The sequence below is a fragment of the Nelumbo lutea genome, chromosome 2 (assembly GCF_056320005.1).
Source record: "Nelumbo lutea isolate HS-2025 chromosome 2, American lotus-T2T, whole genome shotgun sequence".
Classification (NCBI taxonomy): domain Eukaryota; kingdom Viridiplantae; phylum Streptophyta; class Magnoliopsida; order Proteales; family Nelumbonaceae; genus Nelumbo; species Nelumbo lutea.
This window is the reverse complement of record NC_142685.1, coordinates 105,178,114-105,197,766: the sequence shown is the minus strand read 5'-3', so window position 1 is coordinate 105,197,766 and position 19,653 is coordinate 105,178,114. Positions and strand designations below refer to the sequence as shown.

The following is a 19,653-nucleotide window of genomic DNA, read 5'->3' as shown; positions in this document are numbered from 1 at the left end:
ACTAAAATTTAGAAGGGTAAATATGGGATTTAAATTATTTAGAATAATACTCTAATGTGTAATGGGGGCAATTTCATAACTTCCTTGTCTTCTCCATTATTGACTAGATGACGGAAGGAAGGGGAGGTTTTTGTTTTAACCAAAACATAAGGGGGTTGAAGGATGTTAGCCATGCTCTAAGACTCAAATTCCTATGGAGGACACTTTTTCAAGACTCTCTTTCACCATCCTTTTTCAAAGCTTAAATATCTTCATGACCAGTACTTTCATATCTCTACTTTCCCATCTAATACCACAATAACTTGGAGGAAAAACCTGGGTTTGATAGAGGATATGGTTGCAAATTCTAGGTAGTTAATTGGTGAAGGTGATTTGAACTTTTGACTTGACAGGTATCTTGATATTGGCCCTCTGATTGGTCTCCTTCCCATAGTTGATAATGTGGATGCAAATACTAAATCAAGGATGTTTTGGATAAAAATGGTGAATGGCCCTTTACTGAAATGTTTAGTAGGTTGGATCAGCTGACCATGGACATAATAAAAAATTCAGGTATTTGCTTATCTCCTCGCCAGGACTTGATTGTTTGGATTCATGAATCAAATGGAAAGTTCTCCACAAAATCAGCGTGGGATCACATTTGAACCCCAAAGCTGGTGGTGTGTTGGCATAAGGCTGCTTGGAACAAAATTCTCCCCTACTAAAATTAGTTTCTTTGTGTGGAAACAATTAGGAGGGAAGATGGGTACATGTAAAAACATTCAAAGTGTGGGAATACCTTTGGGATCAAGGTGTTGTGTGGCTATAAATATCCTACAACTAAGGATACAAATAATCTTTTTATTGAAAGCTGCTTAGAGAAGAACGTGTGGAATTACATCAGCATACTTTTGGGTATGGAATTCCATGGTATAGAACCAATGAGAGCCTTCCTAGTGAATTTCTTTCAACCATCCGCTCATGCTAATAATCAGTGGGTGGTGTTAGTTGGTGTGACCGTTTGCATCTTAGTTTGGGATATATGGAAAGAACAGAATTGCTAGAGAATGGAAGATAAGTACAAGTGTTCTCAAATTGGACCAACAACTCTCTTTGGCTGGATTGGGACCAACAGTTTGTCCTCCTAAAATTATTCCAGCCAAAGTGCTGCATATGAATCCAGTTTTGAATGGGTATGTTAAATTGAATGTTGATGATGCATCTAGGGGAAAACTTGGGTCCTTCTAGTGGCGAGGGAATTATTAAAGATGGCCAAAATGGTTTAATCAGAGCCTTCCATGCTTCCTACCACATCACTACCAACTTAATGGTGAAGGCTTATGCTCTTTGAGATGGGATCCTTTTAGTGAGAGATTTGAACATTGACAAGGTGAGAGCTAAGAAAAGAGGCTAATGAATTTCAAGCATCACTAGGGGGCATGTCCTCACATGCATTCTCAACCACCCTAGTCTCCTCGTCTTCTTCCTCCTCATCCTTGTTGCCTTCTTGGTCCACCTTCTTGACCATCTCCTAGGTGAGAGTCAACATCTTGACTTCTTTGAGGTCCAAGTCATGGAATTGAGCAATGACCACATGTGGCACAACTTGAAGCCTTTGCTGAGAAAAGAGAAAGCGTAGTCATTTTAATTGTCCAAGAACTCTTTGGAAGCAGTGTAATCCTCTTTATAACCTTAATAGCCTCTAACATCTTCACATGCTCAACCTCCCTCTTCTCCTGCTCGATCAATTAAAATATAGTTGACCTAGTGTTTTGCCTTATATAGCTTCTTCTTCAAAGAAGTCGTATTCTCCTCAACAAACTTGACTTTGCTGTCCATCTCGACCAACCTTGCCTCTAACTCAACACAAAGGGCCTCCATCTCGGCCTTCAATTTAGCATTCTCTCGCTTGAAAGCCTCCAAGTTGGCTAACAATTTCTCTTCCGCCTTTACCAATTGCTCAAGACAAAGGGCTTGTGCATTAGTTCGGTTAAGCAACCCCTAGGACAAAGTATTGATCTACAACAAGAACAACTAGTTAGGAAGTCCTGTGTAGATGGAGGAACCTTGTAGTGAAAGTGAGAAGGTGGCTTACCTACATTATGTGCCTTGTTATCCTGGCACCTAAACGAAGAGGGGAAGGTCCCATCTTCATGGATCACTTGGGGTGTAAGGGAGTGGTTCTCCTAGCTGGGATGTACTTGTGAGAACCCTTCGTGTCCTCATTAGGGGCGGCCACGATTTGAGCTTCTCACGAGTCCTTAGTTAACTTCTTCTTGTTGGCCCTACTTCTAACAAGCACATCAACAATGTCTACGCCTCCCATCTCATTTGTCAAGAGAACATGTGAAACTAGGTTAGTAAAATGGTAGAAATAAAAAAAAAAAGCAAAGGAATAACTTTGTGAGGAAATAGGGATTGACTAGCTACCTAGTCAAGTTGGAATTAGACTTGCCCTCACTAGGGCGACTTAAGTCAAGTAGTCCTCAACCTTTAAGTTTCTTGAAATTATTGCCCCGACCAATTGCTTCTCATCCTCTTCAATGGACACAAAGAAAAATTTTGTCTTCCAGTTTGAGACTTTAGAGGGAAGTCAACTTAGAATCTTGCATCAGGGATGAAAAGAAAAATCATAGGACCCTCTTTGACTTGTTTGGAGCTTTATGTGACAAAGGGCACCAAAGACCTTAAATATTAACGCCAAAATTAAAATGGTGATTTATAGACATCGAACCAATGGCCACCATGAAGGTGTTTGGGGAGAGTTGACCTAGAGTGATTTTGAAGTAGTTTAGAATCTTAATGATAAGGGGGTGGAGAAAGAGCCTAAGACCTACAATGAAGTCGTTCTCATACACATAGACCTCGTTCTCTTTGTGTTCCCATGGAAGTGCATTAGGACTTAAGAGCATAAACCTAAAGGCATCAGAGATCTGTTATTTCTTCCTAATTTGCCTGAGATCAACTAAGATGAGTTGGGTGGAACTAAAATAGGACTTCTTAGATTTGGAACTAGACACCTTTTGGCTAGCTCCCTATGCTCGGAGGTTGAGGAGCCCTTTTCCCTAATCAGAACAAATGCATCTTCCTCTTACTCTAGCTCTAAGTAACTAGACCCTAGGGAGTCCAACATACTCTAAATATGAAAGTAAAACAAAGGAACAAGATAGAAGACTCACTCAAGGAAAAGCTAGGACCATACCAACTTGAAGACTAGTAAAGGACACTTCCACCTTGCATCTAACCAAGCTCTTTGACATAAACTCAAGACAGTAACAAGATAGGCAAGTGGCAAATATCCCTCTTGCTACTAATATTTATCAAAAACTTCAACGATCTAGATCAATTTAGATTTGATGGTGTAGAGTCACAATAGTTCCTCTTCTTGAGAACCAAAATCGTTTAGTGTGCTTTTCACGGTCGTCCATGGTTAATAGGCTGCATAATGTTCATGCATATATGGGATGACACGAATTCTAACAATCCTAGATGGTGTACCCCTAAATTGTATGAATCCAACACTTAGGAGAAACTTTGTACCGAAGCGTCTGACAAGGCACTTAATGAACAACTCTACTTGAACTGAGCACTTGTGTTTTGTGACAAAGCACATTGGCATCAGAAGTGGGGGCAACTTATATGACCAGAACAAAGGACCTATCAGATTTGGACATCTAGTACCAACCTACACAAATTCGGTACCTCAACTCGGGTAGCCCTTTGTTGACTTCACTCGATCACCTCATCCCCTTTCAGAGATTCGATCACCTTGGCATCTGAGGAACACAACCTAACCGAGAACATGTCAAGCTAAGGAATGACAAGTGGTAGTAGTTTGAAAACCACCTAATAGCATCACAACCTCACGTGATTAATTGGAGTAAGAAGTGGGGCACCAGAGTACACCATGTACATTAGATATGTTAACACGCCACACAGGTGTCTCGAGATCTTGACCATGTTTACGATCCATTTAACCTCAAGAAGTGAGTGACCCACCTATATAAAGGTAGCATTTACACAATTCATTTATCACATTTACCGCACTACTGAGACACCTCACACAACTCGACCTTATCTCCTCTCTCATTGTAGTGACTAGGCTATCAGAGTCACCACTCACCAGCCCGAGATATCACCCTGTGCCATCTAGCACTTGTTATGTTATAGGCATTGTCCACATTCAAGGTGTGCAACAAGCAACCCTATCTTCATTGGTGACTTTCGAATATCATCAATTATATTATTGATCTTGATAGAAATTAAGAAAAACAGTTAACAATGAAATAACAACCAATGAAATCTATACACACAAAATGAAAGAGAGGAGATCTATTGATGAGATAATAGATAAACAAAGCATATGGTAGAGATTTTATGTAACGTTCAATAAGGATGTTGCCTTTAGAGTTGGAGACTAGTAGAATAGAGAGCTAAGAGATGGCTTTAATGGTGGAATTAATAGAGAAAATTTTGAAACTTTAACAACTTTTAACCCTTCCTCAACCAAACAAGACTCTAAGATGAGAGATGAGAGACTATGAGACTGAGAGAAGATTTTGACCCTCCCTTAGTGGCAACTCTGAGATTGAGAAAAAGTTTGAACTTCAATGGCAACAAATGGAACAAAGATGAGAAAACCAAGATTCTGAGGCTAAGACAAGCTTTGGCCCTCCCTTAACCCAACTAACCCTGACTCTTTATGATCCAATCGGTACCCTCGATCCAACTCCACTTTGACCCTTTTCCCTTGACCTAGTGGGTCACTCGACCCATAATGACCTGCATTTGGGAGGCAAAACTGACCACCAGTCAAAAACCGCCAAGTGGCAGTAGGTTGGGGGCAAACTTGTTAATTGACCAAGCTCACCTAAAGCATGTTGACATAGACAAGTTGACCTGATTTGGTCAAGCTAACTTGGTAGCAACTCATAACATGCACAAACAACACGTGGCCAAGCCGATTAGAACATCAATTATGCCAGATCATTCCATGAAAGCCCATGGCCTACCACGTGCATGCTACGTGTACACAATGTGTCAACCAAGGAAGTAACTAGTGGATTGAACTCCAACTATGTGTGAGTGATATGCCAATTCTTGGATGAAGCCCCTCTCTTATAAATAGCTGAGCCCCTCATTCGTTTAGACACACAACATAACACTACATTACGCTACTATGCACAAGACATGCTAGACACCTCAACACACATCTCACCACATCTCAATAAGCTCTCCCGCTCATCTTTTCTTCCCTTGAAGTTACTGACTCAACTGATGGAGCCCATGCTCAATTGGGGTATCACCCCAGGGCCTCTAATATCTCTTAACAGCCTACTCCAACAATTTTCCATCTCCACCTTTGTGTTTAATTCCAACGTCAATAGATAGGTTTTTAAGTGGATTGGTTGTGTGGGTCAAATGGATTGGGGTCAACATTGCCATCCCTAAAATTAGCAATGGTGACCACTATGTCTTTAGACAACCAATTTTTTATTGATTTTTATCATTGTCAGGAAAGATTTATTAACTATATATCAAGTGAGTTTCTTTTTTATACATATATTTCTTTTGTTTTTGTACGTTCGTTCATACAAAGCAGACGCCACAAATTTTCTTTTCCTTATTTATTTAATTGTTTATCTATTTTGATTTCCATAAACATGATAGAGAGAATACAAACAAACAAACTTTTTCTGTTTTTAATTATATAAAATTGGGGTTTGTAATTGTAACTGATTTATTAGGGTTTAGTGTGCAATGAATTTAAATTGAAATCATACTTTGGCGATTCCCACAAACCACTGCACCTTTACGCAATGATCACAACTTCAAGGCACTTATAGACACTACCATCTGCTATGTGCTACAAACAAGATGTGTACAATGGGCTACGAAGTCGTTGTCATCATCTCATACTGATGCATCTTTTCTTGATTGGGTTTTAGCAGGTGCAGCCACGGATGCCTTGGTGTTATTCTTCGTTCTGGTAACAATTTAATCAAGATTTATAGTATCAAACATTGATTGATTATTCGATTTCTCTATAGTCATACTGTAACCCCATTACACCAATAAACGATATAAATAATGCAACAATATACACTGAACCTATAAACCCAAAAGTTGCAATCTAACCTAAACTTTCCACCCAATGAGAACCCATATCACAATCCCTTAGAAAAATGAAGCGCACCAAGATGCAGAAACCACCCACATTATTTATTCATCAATTACCTTTTCTTTGATGGCAACCTTAATTTGTTTAATTTGTCCATGCATGCACGCTTAACTCCTCCACTTGTCTCTCCTCATTTTTTGCATTGCACCTATAAGAAGAAGAGGAATTCATACTTATTTCCGCATCTCTCTCTTGCCCTGATTACAATGAAATCGAATTTAAGAGAAAGATAAATGTTGTATTTGGTTCCGTGGGCATTTATTAAAAAATACCATTGAAAGGCTTTGATTTTTGTACATGAGGCATTTGAGGAAACGTCAAATTCTTGTTTCTTCCAATGCCCCAACGTTTCTTAAAACCAAATACTGATGTGACACATTCTAATGGGCATTAATCTGAAGTGGAGAATAGAAAAATGTTTAAAGTAAAACTCAACCAAACAACTAAAACAAAAATCGTACAATACGGCCTATCTATAGATGCCAACAGAATCAAACACATAGAAAGAAAAAACAGAATTGCACCATAATAAAAATTATAAGCAACTTGTTTATATTCAAAAAGGTGAGAGCAAAACATATATAGGAATAATCCTTGTTTCCATCATCATTCCATATGATGTGATTCAAATGGGTTGGAATTATTTAAGCATGCTCATCTATCCATTTTATGGACCCATTTGAATTAAACAAATGAATTAACTAGGGAATATATGATATGAGCTTGGGATCTACTCAACACCCACAAATACAATTCCTCCTTTTTTACTTGATGATAGGCCATAAACACCCACCTTGCAATTGGTCTATATAAGAATTTCTCACGCCAACTTAGTTCCCACCCATGTAGGGGACCTCTCTTTAGTGGGCATTCTGTTATACTAAGTGTAGCTTTCTGCTTCTGTTGCACCTTTTCTTCCTTCATAAATAAAGGCAATTGGGTAAGCTTATTTAAAGCTGGAGAGGGCAATTAGTCCATGTAAAGAATGCAAGTGCATATAATATTACCTTTCAAGTGATGATTTCTTGTTCCTTCTTTGCACTGATCCATGACTAAAAATTGCTGAAAAAGAAACACCCATTACCATTATTATTCAATAACTCTGCACGTCTGTGAGATCTCAGATCAAAGATAATGATGGGTCGACATAAGAGATCTCAGATCAGAAACACTACCAGCAGTGGAGCAGCTTCTCTGTGTCCTTTGCTGCCTGACCTTATCTTTGTTAGGTGATCGGGTTTAATTAAAACTCAATCGTTCCAATTATCTATCTCGAATGGATCGAACCCTATGCTCTTTTGTAATCTATCTATAAATAGTTAAAAAGGGGAAGCAACGAGCTTGACCAATAAAGCTTATAAGCTGCTCATAAATCTTTCTGCACCGACTTGCCCGCTTTCCCATAGAGACGGTACTGAGAGAGACTACACCCACTGAAACTCTGAAAGATCGATGTAGGCCTGCAGCTTCTTCGAAGATATTGGAGAGGTGAGGCTTCCATCAATCTTCACCTCTGAGCCTGAGGTCGACATTTCTGGGCACGTGGAGCTTTCATGAGATAGATCTGTGTTTAGGATACCGTACTGCAGAGACGTCAAAAGAAGTGCAACTTCGCTTCGCTTCGTCTTCTTGCATTTGAATTCGTGCCTTTGGTTGGTGACAGCTCGAGAGTCGAGATCCAGTTACATCTAGCCCGGCGATTTCCTCCCACAGGTTCATCTGCAAATCCTTACATTCTTTTCTGTGAAACCACGTAATATCCTACACGTCTCCTCTGTCATTTCCTTTCTCGTTGTTTTTTCTTAATTCCTTCCCGTTCTTCTGGGGGCCGAGAGCTGAATCATGTCGGTGTTTTTCTAATACTTTTATACTCGTTAGTTAAACCATGAACTGGATCGAGCTGGAAACTTTTAACAACCAATTACTTTATAACGGAAAGGTAGTTATTTCCGGTGTCCCTAATGCTGTTATCAGGGTAGGATAAATTAGCTAGGACACGAGGAGTAGCACTGGGCTAAAACCGTAAAATCAGTCTTTGATGCATTCTTCATATTAAGAGTCCGGATCTGCTCCTCACATTCACCTCACAGCATATCTTGATTGCATATTAGGAACATTTTTCTTATTTGTATTTGTTATTTATTATTTACGGGGAGATGTTTTCAGTATACCGTGAAATGTGGCTGCAAAGAATATTCCATAAAGAACAGAATGCTTCTCATACCGACTTCACAACCACATCCCATTGTATATTAGAAACATCTCCTCATAAATAATATGGGATATGTGGTCAGGACCAAGATTCAAAATATTGATACGTATTAATCCATATCAGCAGATATATATCATACTAATACACTTCTACAGAGGTGGTATCAAGTCAGACTATGACTTAAACCGAATGGCATAGTTAATTCTTAAAACATCTGCCGAGGGCCATCTTATCTCACTTCATCCAATCCAAAGTGGGCCAGAGTTCTGATTAACTCCCCACAGTTCATCTCATCGTGCATTGGGAACATCTCTCATGCATGCCATGGGGAGATGTTCCTAATTCATGGGAGAGATGGGCTGTGGGGCGCCTGTGGACAGGAATACATCAAGGGCTGTGATTCACTGTTTTAGCCCTGGGCTACTCCAACGGGCTTAGCCCTATCTTAGTTATTCTCTCATGCAGATAAAGGTCCCACCTTATCTCACTTCATCGAATCCAACGTGGGCCACAGTTCTGATGAGTTCCTGTTCATCCCATGGTGCATTGAAAACATCTCTCATATATGTCATGGGGAGATATTACTAATTCATTCATGGGAGGGATGAACTGTGGGGCGCCTGTAGGGGACAGGAATACATCGAGGGCCGTAATTCATTGTTATAGCCCTAGGCTACTCCAACGGGTGTAGCCCTATCTTTGTTATTCTCTCATGCAGATAAAGGTGGTTCATTTTTTTATTGTTGCCAAAAGAAAAAAAAAAAAATCTTTTTGATTGTTGTGCAGGGTGGTTTAATCTCAGAAAATCTGATGGCTGGGGGATAGTGGTAGGTTGGTACCTTTTTGATAAGTGGGTATGTTCGAATTTCGAACCATGAATTGGGTGTGTGTGATCTGATGGGTCTGGTGGTTTCAATAACTGAGGGAGGTTATTAATGAATTGGACTCTTACTTAATTGAACCCAGACAACTTGGATGCTAAGCAGCCCTCCACTGTAGCCTTCTTTGTTGTTTTCTTTCTTTGCTCTCTGCTGCCTCTGAAAGGTTTCATAGATCAGTTTTCTCTGTTATTTGTCTGCTCATCATCTGTGGCATTACCCCATCTTGTCTGTTCTAGATTACCCATTCAGCTGATCAAGGTCTGCTCTATATATTCTATATACTTGAGGAAGTTTCAAAGCAATAAGCCAAGCAGATTTCGGTGTTGCTTGATTTCACAGAGCACTGAAGTGAAGTGACAAAGAAAAGGCTGAAAATATGGAGAATTGCACAAACAAACCAAAGATGCCCATTGGCATTTTCTTCAAGGATGCAAGGTAAAGTTACTTTTGCTTGAAAATCTAGCTGAGCTGCTAGGTGTTTGAGATAATGAGTGAGTCAGTGGAGACTGCACTACCCACTGTGCTTTTATTATTTTAATAAGGAGGCCTAGCAATTATTTCACCCGGGATCTGCTGCTCACAAGTTATTCCCACAGAGTATTGGGACATTTCTCCATGAATGACAAAGGAAATATTCTCACTGTAGGAGAGATGTGAGAACAGTTTGTGGGTAGAAGATCCGAGCCCCAATTAGAATTAACTTGCAATAGCTAATTTATTATCAATGGGCATGCAGGCTTGTGTTCAAGAAGGATGAGCTTGGCATGGAGATAGCACGGATTGCAATCCCTGCAGCACTGGCTTTGGCTGCCGACCCTATTGCTTCTCTTATTGATACTGTATTCATTGGCCGTTTGGGTACTATATCTATACATACATACATACATACATATATATCTTTTTCATTTCAACTTTATGTCTTTCTGCTGGCTTCTGCTTCCAATTTTAATTTCATCAAACTGTTGCACCATCACCCATAAAAAATCAACAAAATTAGAGCCCGTTTGGAAGGGCTTCTGTGTTAGAGGTGAATTGTGTTGAGTCAGCTGTGGTTGAGCACCCGTGTTTTTTGTTTCGGAGAAGCTACCTGCTTCCTATTTTAGTCGTATTTAACGTGTCTAGAACATAGTGATTGGCTTTCCAGGTTTTCACCAAACACAACTTGTGGGCCCAGATTTTTACAAATTTCTGGGTTTGGGCCTAGATTTTGTGTCCAATGTAAACCCAAACGTGGACTTGCACCAGGACCAGGGAATTTGCTGGTTAAATTCGGTCCAATACTCGATGGCCCAGTCTGCAGCGGGAACACACATACATGTTTCAACGGTTTGTAACTTGTAAGCCTGCAGCAAGCACAACCCGACCTAGCTGGAGCCCTGTCGGGCTTGGACCTATATTTCATGCCTGAGGGGCAGGCCAGGCCCAAGCCCGAACTATGTCTCTTAAGTCTTAACATAGGAGCTACCTAGGGCTGCAAATTGATCAAATTGGATTCGATAAAGAGTATAAAAATCCACCGAATTTTCAAAATTATGATTCAAATGCAAATTTGAATATTTTATTAGGTATTCAATTAGATACAATTAAAAACTTAATGATATAATATAAATAATATACTATATATAATTATATAAAATATATCATATATAATATTTTATGATTATTGGATCAAAGATATATTCGAATTTGATCTCTTAATTAAATGAACCGATTCTTCCAATTCGACCCAATTTCATAGGATCAAGGGTGATATCCAAATCTGGCTCAAACTGAATGAGTTTCCAATTGAATCTGATACAACTTATTTACAGCCTTAGTGCCATCATGTGGAGCCCAATCTAGGTGAGTCCACATCACCTGCCAGCAAAAACACGTTTCAACCCCCTACCAATATAATCTGGCATTGCATATATCATACTGGCCGATCCCATTTTTATGGTAGGTCTTAATTTTATGGTGAGATGTCTGGTGCCATTAGAGGTGCAAATCAGGCTGTGCCGCCTGTGGCCTAAACTGACGTGATGGTTTATGGGTCATGCCAGCATGTGAGCCCCATATATATAGTATATTAATAAAATAAATAATTATTTTCAATTTTATCATACTATTTTATTTAATTATTATATATATATATATATATATATATATAAATAATTGTATATATCAAAATTTATAAAAAATAAAAATTTTAATTTTTTTATTTTTTAAATAAATAACTTTGATCCGATTTACGGTCTGATCTGACCTAAGGCTTAGCCCACAAAAAGGGAGGCACAACCAATTAGTTGCTGAGTCATGTTAGTAGGGAGTTGGAATAGGATCATGTTAATAGGTAGTTGGAATGTTTTATTGGGAAGATATCCCAATTCGATCTAGGCCCATCCCATGATCATTGGACACGGGTACGTCTGTTTAATTGAAGTATTAACCAAAAAAATTGAAATATTACAGTTTTTCTTAATAAATACGTCTCAGAAACATTTAACAAACCCATTTGGAAACTTGGAATAAAAGAGAGCAATGTATCTTATGAATATGATCCTATCACAGCATCGAGGCTCTGTTTTGGCCCATTTAGTAGTGGAACTGGAAAGTGGAAACTTGTCACATGAATTCCTTTTTGGAAAGCTATCCATCGTTAAGCTGTAACACTCTTTCTGTTTTGTCCTTTAAATTACAGGTACAGTGCAGATTGCTGCTGTCGGGGTTTCAATTGCTTTGTTTAACCAGGTATCAAAGATTACAATATATCCAGTTGTCAACATCACTACTTCTTTTGTCGCGGAAGAAGATGCTATCAAAGCAGTGGCAATTGATGAAGACGAAAGTAAAGATTTGGAAAAGGGTCTTTCTAAATGCTGCCAATTGAGCATTACACCTTCTGAAAGTACATCGAACACTGAAGAACAGGAAGAGGGCTTTGAAACCTCAACTGAAGATAGTCACTTGAGCAATGAAGATACTGGTGGAGCAGTGAACTCTGAAGAAAAAAGTGAGAACTTGGACAAGGATTTACCCATCAACAGCCATACAAAAGATGTGCAGTTTGGTAAGTTGATTTTCTGTTTATTGTTTGAAGAGCTAGTGGGAAACAAAACTTCAGCCTGTAGATTGCTCCATTCACTTTATTTAAGAGTGTTATATTCCGACACACTTGAAATTGTCAATTTATATGTACCATCCTGAGTAATTCGATCACCAAGTAACTCAAGTTTTCTAAATTCTCTACAATCAGATTCTGATACAAGTGGGTACAACCCACCATCCATTACTGGAGGAAGTTCAACTATGCTCAAATGTGCGGGCAAGAGAAAGAATATTGCATCAGCATCCACGGCATTGATTGTTGGCGGGGTGCTTGGCCTTTTCCAAACCATATTCCTTATTCTTACAGCAAAGCCACTATTGAAATTCATGGGTGTTCACTCTGTAAGTGTCTTTATTTGGAATGACAGAGAGTCTAATTTATAACTTATCTTCATCTTTTGTGCATTCAAGAATTAAGATTATATATTTTTTGCTCCTCATTTTGGTCTAATATGATTAGTACTCAAATAAGTATAACTTTCACCATGGCCATTTCAATTTTATTGCTGGAGTGGTGGATCAGTATAACAGTATACTACCTTATCCTGAGAATCCCTTCAACCAGGATAGCATTAGGAAATGCCCCATCCGTGATTCCTACCAAACAATCCAGTTTTTCTGATTGTCCAACTAATTCCAGCTAGAGTTTTGTAGTTGTAGCTTTCTTGGTTTGGGGAGAATTTATACAGGCTAGAGCATTAATGCCAGCTATGGACCCAGTAATATCCCCAGCAACCTAAGATGTCAGTTCTGTTTTCAACCCTAAAGCAACTCCAGCATTCATCATACTCTGATCTTCATTGTTGATTATTATCATTAACTTTCCTCTGTCATGTGCAATATTGGAACACAATTAATACTTAAAATCATTTTGTAACTGTTTGCAAGTGTTCCGAATTTGGAAGGTAAAGCATCTGATTTCTTATATTTCTGTAATTGTAGAATTGTCTAAACCAAAGCATTATCTAGTGATTGTTTTTACTAGAAAACAACCTAGCTCCTATTTTGGCATGGTTGTTAAATATCTGAGTTATTGCAAAATGCTAAATAACATCTGGGACATCTGTTATAATAGGATTCCCCTATGCTAAAGCCAGCAAGACAGTACTTGACATTGAGATCGCTTGGTGCTCCAGCGGTTCTTCTCTCTTTGGCCATGCAAGGAGTCTTCCGTGGAATTAAAGATACAAAAACTCCTCTATATGCAACTGGTGAAAATCCTTTATACTCATTTTGTTTCTTTCATTTTAATTCTAAAAAGTAATTACATGCAAGTTTGCCCGTTCATATGAAGTTGCATGATAGCATGCCTCTGTGTGTGGACTCATAATATTTCAAGACAAGACAAGTTTTAACGTTACTTTTTACTCTTTCAGCTTTCTTAGGTGGGTTTCAAGTGTATTGCATCTAACCATAGCTCATATTGTTTTTATTATCCAATTCAGTGGCAGGAGATGTTGCAAATATAATTTTAGACCCATTATTTATATTTGTTCTTCATATGGGCGTCAGTGGTGCAGCTATTGCCCATGTTATTTCACAGTAAGTTGTATCTGAGTACCAATTGAAATTATCAGTGTTTCCTAATTAATAGATATGTGATATCTTATACTTAGCCACTGATTTGATATCCTAGAATTTACAAGTATTTTGATTGGTGTCTCATATAATGTATTGTGACCTTTTAGGTACCTGATTTCAGTGATACTATTGTGGAGATTACTGCAAAAAGTTGACCTATTGCCTCCAAGTGCAAAAGACCTACAATTTTGGAGGTTCCTTAAAAGTGGTAAGGGGTTCAATCTGTGCATTTCCTTTTTGAAATGCCAACTATAATACAATCTAGAATTTTATTTTTCCTTGTCATGACAAAGCGCAACCCAGTACATGAGGCACCCACCAATGTGGGGTCTGGGGAGGACAGATGTACGCAGCCTCCCTGCATATACAGAGAGGCTGTTTCCAAGTTCTCCTTGTCATGAGAGGAAACCCAAATTTTGAGTTGTTGTTAGGTGGAAAAGGAGACAATTTCCTTAATTTTATTTACATTTTGTTGAGAAGAGTGGGAATTCTTTAGATGAACAGTACCTGCAGCTGACTTTTCAACTGAAACTCTTAATAGGATGTAACTTCTGAACTGAAGATGTGCATAGTTGGATAGTTGGACGGATGGACCTATGTAATTCTTTCCAACATTAATTGGGAAGCTCAAAATCTTTAAGAAGTTTGACAAATTAAGTAAATTTTATAGAAAATAAGAAAAAACTGAGACACCATAAGCATAGTATTTCAGTTCTGACAATCTATAGTTTAGGAAACAAGCTTGTAAATCTACTAAATAACTACCTCATAACCCTGCATATATGAGAAAAAGTAACTGAGTTGAGAAATGTTTTGCACTTGGACTTAATTTTGAGTAAATATCCACATTGCCCAACTGTCTATTGACAATGAATTGTTATTTACTAGAAGCATTAACTTCATGCATCAGAAAAGTAGCAAAAAGTAATCAGATGTTCTTGGGTCGAATACCCCAAGGGGGGATTTGTAATTGAGACTATATAGGTGGTTAACCATGGCTAACCACATTAAAAGAAGTCAGTGTTGCACAGGTTTGTACAATTTTTCACATTATCAATAAAATTTAAATAGATACTCATAAAAGAAAAATCATTGAATTTCATGCATCGGATTCAGAAGACCCACACAAGCTGAAGATAAATGCCCTACTGTCTAGTAATAGATGAGTGTCCCACTAAATTCAATTCAATCCATCTCAAATAAGCTTCACCCTAAGAATCCATCTTTGCCAAATGCACATATTCAGTCTCTTGCAAAGCTTGTGCATTTACAACAAGAGTAAATACTCATAAGCTACATGAATGTGCAGTCACTTATTAACTAATTCCCATGGATTTGTTCAACAAATCTTTTTATGCCAAAGTGACCAACTTTTACTTCCTTTCACCATACCCTCTTCCCAGGACAGGTTCAGCCTTGAATTCTGTTTCGGTAAAATGACGTGGTCTCCCCTTTAGGTATGGTGACAAATCCAAGAATATGCACCTCATAAGAGCCTTTTGGGAAATGAGAATAGCTTCAAGCCTTTTTCCCCTCTTCCAGAGTACTAAGAGTGAATAAAACCATGAAAATGAGAAAGCATACACACACAATACAAGGTTTAATGTAGTCGATCATAACCCTAATGGGCCCCTGTTACAGTCCTAGATTCTCCTAGTTTCTAATTCGACCCAGAATATCCCTATACAAAGATGGACATTTTTCACCTTTGCCTAACCAAACCCCCTGTCTCCCCAAGAGTACACAATTCACCCTTAAAAATTAATATACAAAAAATCTATGTAACACATCCCTTGGATTCCTTTCCTTCCATGACCTTATCAATCTGATAAGCCAAGAAGAAAGGAAATTGGTGTCATTGAGGAATGGAAATTCACTTGGGGGTGGTAAAAAATTATGCATGTGTAGGAGTATACCATGACTGAAGATGCCAGGACTTATTTTATTTCATTATGATCTACAATACAAGGGTTTTATCAGATATGGATCACAATAGACACTTAAGAGTCGAAGCTGTTAAGGTTTGGGGATGATCAGGTGCAGTTTAAGAGTCGAAGCTGTTAAGATTTGAGAAGTATTATCCTAAAACAACTTAGTGGGGTTGAAATCATACAAATTAACAATCTTCCTATGACAAAATTAACTATGACAACTAACCAACCAAGGAACAGCATCTCAGGACTATGTATCTTCTATGAAGCAACCCAAATGCCTAATTCATGAAGAATCTTTAGCATTAAGGTGAAGCTAAATAGTAACAGATAGAGATAACGTGTACACACATTATTAATGAACTGTGCATATAATGGCCAAATTTCCTGAAGATAGCCTCTATCATTATTGATCCTATTCTATGAACATCATACAAACCTTATGATGTTTAAATTGCTAAGTAACTAGATGTATTTTTGTGCACCTTCTTGTTGGTCTTACTGCTACTGAGCCAAGATGACTATCCTTTTATTTCTTCTCTTTTTTTTTTTTTGTCTTTCTTGTGCAAGATTATTATTTTAGTTTCATGTGCTTTCCAAGTTTTTAACCCATGTACCAATATATGCTTGAAATGCTTTAGTAGTTTCTGACTTATATTTAATAATTTATGCATCTGGATTCAGGTGGTCTATTGCTAGTAAGGGTAATATCTGTAACATTTTGTGTTACCCTGGCTGCATCACTAGCTGCACGTCATGGATCAACACCCATGGCTGCATTCCAGGTCTGTCTGCAGATTTGGTTGGCCACATCTCTTCTTGCTGATGGATTGGCAGTTGGTGGACAGGTAAGAAGTGCACCATTCTGACTGGGTACAATTATGATGTGGTCAGAGTTCAACATAAGAATCTCATGAACCTGAAAGCAATCAATTAGAAATAGTTCAATCTTAATATAAACTTATTTAGATACATATATAAAATTACTTTTATTTTTTCCAGTTCTTAGCCATATTATACAACTATGGTTTCAGGCAATACTTGCAAGTTCAATTGCTAGAAAGGATTACAACAAGGCAACAGCCACTACAGCCCGGGTGTTGCAGGTATTTTGCTTTTAGACAAAATCATATTTAGCAACTTTTGCAATGCTACAAACCACGCTAAATTTTGTTATTGGATCTATTTTGCAGCTGAGTTTAGTTCTAGGATTGGTGCTTCTTTCTGGTATTGGAATTGGCATGCCATTTGCAGCAAGACTGTTTACAAAGGACATAAGCGTTCTTCACCTCATAATTATAGGCACCCCGGTATCTCTTTCTTATGTTTATAAACAATAAAGAGAATATTACTGTTTTACTATATAGTGTGTTACTATGCCACTCAAAATGATACTAGAACTAAAGTATCCCTTCATCCATCAGTTTGTTGCAGCTACTCAGCCCATTAATGCATTAGCATTTGTTTTTGATGGCATCAACTTTGGAGTATCAGATTTTGCATATTCTGCTTACTCGATGGTCGGTTAGTTGGGTTTGAACTTTAAGAATCAGTAGGATTGCTTTACCCATATGTCATTCTTATGTTTTGAGTAAATGTTTTCTTTTTCCTTCTTCAGGTAGTGGTGGCTATATTAAGTATCCTGTGCTTATTTTTTCTATCTTCAAGTCATGGTTTTATTGGAATCTGGGTTGGTTTGACCATCTACATAACTCTTAGAGCACTTGCTGGAGTTTTGAGGTAATTTCCCTCGTGCATATATTATAAGGAAAAGGAAAGTTATAATCGTGTATTGGTTCTTGTTTACCTCATAATGAGGTTTTCAAATTCATAACTTAATTGCAGTATAGATGTGTCTTAGACCCCATAACTTGCTGTGTGTCCCATGTTTTCTAGGATCAAGAGATTCAGAATCCATTATTAGATGGTTCCATTTAAAACACATCCCTATCAAAGGTCAACATAATACACACCATTTGATTTCACCATTTTTTACAGGACTCGTTTTTCCCACCACTTAGATAATTAGATAATTATATTCTTCTGTCTATGCTTATTTTTGTCACAAATAATCTACCAAGAAGGGCCATAAGATTCATCTTGTGGTGGTTCTTGATCTCTAGTATTATTGTGTCTTCAGGCCCAAGAGTTGTCCACAGAAACCATTAACTCGGATCTCAATAATGACCTTACAAGAAGTGGCATTTGATGGCACTGGAAGATTAGCGTCTATTTAGGTAGGAACCAGGTTGTCCTATGCTAAAAGGCATGATCTACATAGTTTTTATAGTGTGATTTTCATTTGCACTGGCATAAAAGCAAGGGAGTGCAAACTGGCTGAGTGTAAATTCTGGTTTAGCTTTTGCTTCAGATTTGCCTGCCTTATTTGTTTGTCAAAAATAGAATGGTAAGTAAAACGATGCAGTCCTGTACTTTATATTAGAGAGAATGGAGGAAGGTTATTTCTTAGGAAGATTAGCTAAGGTAGGAAGCAAACTGATGTGGTCCCCACAGTATAAGAGAGATAATTAAGGTAGAAGGAAGGTGGTGCAAATTTTGCATTAGTTTTATGGATGTAAAATTTGCACAGCCAATGAGTGCGGATGAGACAAAAGGTGCAAATTTTGCATTAGGTAGGAGTAAAAATGATATTTACAAACACATGTATGCAAAACTGAACCAAAAATCTTATCTGGTTCAGATTTACACTGCAAACAGAGTCATACAAGTGTTTCTTGAACTTGGAAATGTTAGAAAGCCAACATCGTGAACTAGAGGTTTAAATTAGTGAGTAAAATTCAGAAAATTTCCTATATAAACCCAGGACTTACACTTGGTTTGGCCTACATTTGCAGGATAGGGACTGGAACTGGACCTTGGCACTTTCTAAGGTGTTGATTTTTGCCCTACTATATGGTTGTGATATATCCTTCTTGGCTTAGCATGAAGAAAAAGCAAGAAAGAAAAGAAAGAAACATGATTTTGCTTTGTAAGGGTACAGTTTGCTTGATTCCTTGTTTTTTTATGGAAATTGGTGGTCTCCTCTCCTATTGTTAGCATCAAGTGTGGCATATGAAATTCAGTGTTGCTTGGATTATTCGAAATCAGCAAACTGTATGCGATGGGCATGCTGAGAAGGAAATTGACACTCCATGGATTCAGAGCCACACCTTTTGAATATTTTTTCTTTGTAATTTGTCTGTATCAGTTTGGTATAAGTGAACATATAGAATGTATTGTTATATATTATTATCTTTCCTACATAGAGATTCAATATATCCATCTCTGTACATGGAACTGGTATTGGAATTAGGCCAGATATATCGCTGAGTTCTCCCAGACTCCAATCCCAGCAGATTCCAAGTTTCCAAATTTGAGTTCTTTGGACCCTTCAACAGCTGGTCTGATGGACTACGCAGTCAAATTTCCAACCAATGTTAAGACCACATGACAGATCTTTCCCCTTTAACCATCAAATATGGTTCTATTTTCACCTGGATTTTGGCACCTCATTAAGGAAGAGGATGTCCAAAGCCAAAGAACAGGTCCACCATTGGATACTTCATTTATTAATAGGGAAGAACTACAGTGTAGAGCTATAAAGATGCCCTGTGCCTGATTTAGGTCAGGTTGGTGGTTGGCTTAGTACTTGGGTTTGAGAGCTTTGAGCTGATCTCAAGCCTGGAACAAAGTGCTAGACCAAGAGAAGTTTGGAAATGGGTTTGGCCCTTAGGATAGACTGGTAAATAATGGGTTCTAGTTTTCTAGTTGAGCCTCTCATTAAACGACCTGGGAATCTTC

General features: G+C 38.1%; 1 protein-coding gene across 2 annotated transcripts; it reads left to right on the top strand.

Moving 5' to 3' along the window:
- Positions 1–8,969: 8,969 nt before the first annotated feature.
- Positions 8,970–19,126, top strand: LOC148872503 (protein DETOXIFICATION 42-like). 2 transcript variants are annotated; one of them, XM_088969296.1, is made up of 13 exons: positions 8,970–9,688; positions 9,990–10,111; positions 11,934–12,302; positions 12,489–12,682; positions 13,416–13,551; positions 13,786–13,882; positions 14,029–14,129; positions 16,537–16,700; positions 16,887–16,958; positions 17,046–17,162; positions 17,277–17,372; positions 17,471–17,592; positions 18,708–19,126. In XM_088969296.1, exons 1-13 carry the CDS (start codon positions 9,630–9,632, stop codon positions 18,748–18,750), a joined length of 1,692 nt encoding a protein of 563 aa, XP_088825422.1. In that variant the 5' UTR covers positions 8,970–9,629; the 3' UTR covers positions 18,751–19,126. The 2 variants fall into 2 exon arrangements, with proteins under 2 accessions (XP_088825422.1, XP_088825423.1); XM_088969297.1 differs by having other exon boundaries at positions 17,277–17,376.
- The last annotated feature ends 527 nt before the right edge of the window (positions 19,127–19,653 follow it).

Excerpts from the sequence above, each read along its gene's own strand:
- LOC148872503 (XM_088969296.1), top strand. The coding sequence starts at position 9,630 with ATGGAGAATTGCACAAACAAACCAAAGATGCCCATTGGCATTTTCTTC. Across the intron at positions 13,552-13,785 it reads AACTCCTCTATATGCAACTG|TGGCAGGAGATGTTGCAAAT; the intron begins GTGAAAATCCTT and ends TATCCAATTCAG. Across the intron at positions 14,130-16,536 it reads TTGGAGGTTCCTTAAAAGTG|GTGGTCTATTGCTAGTAAGG; the intron begins GTAAGGGGTTCA and ends ATCTGGATTCAG.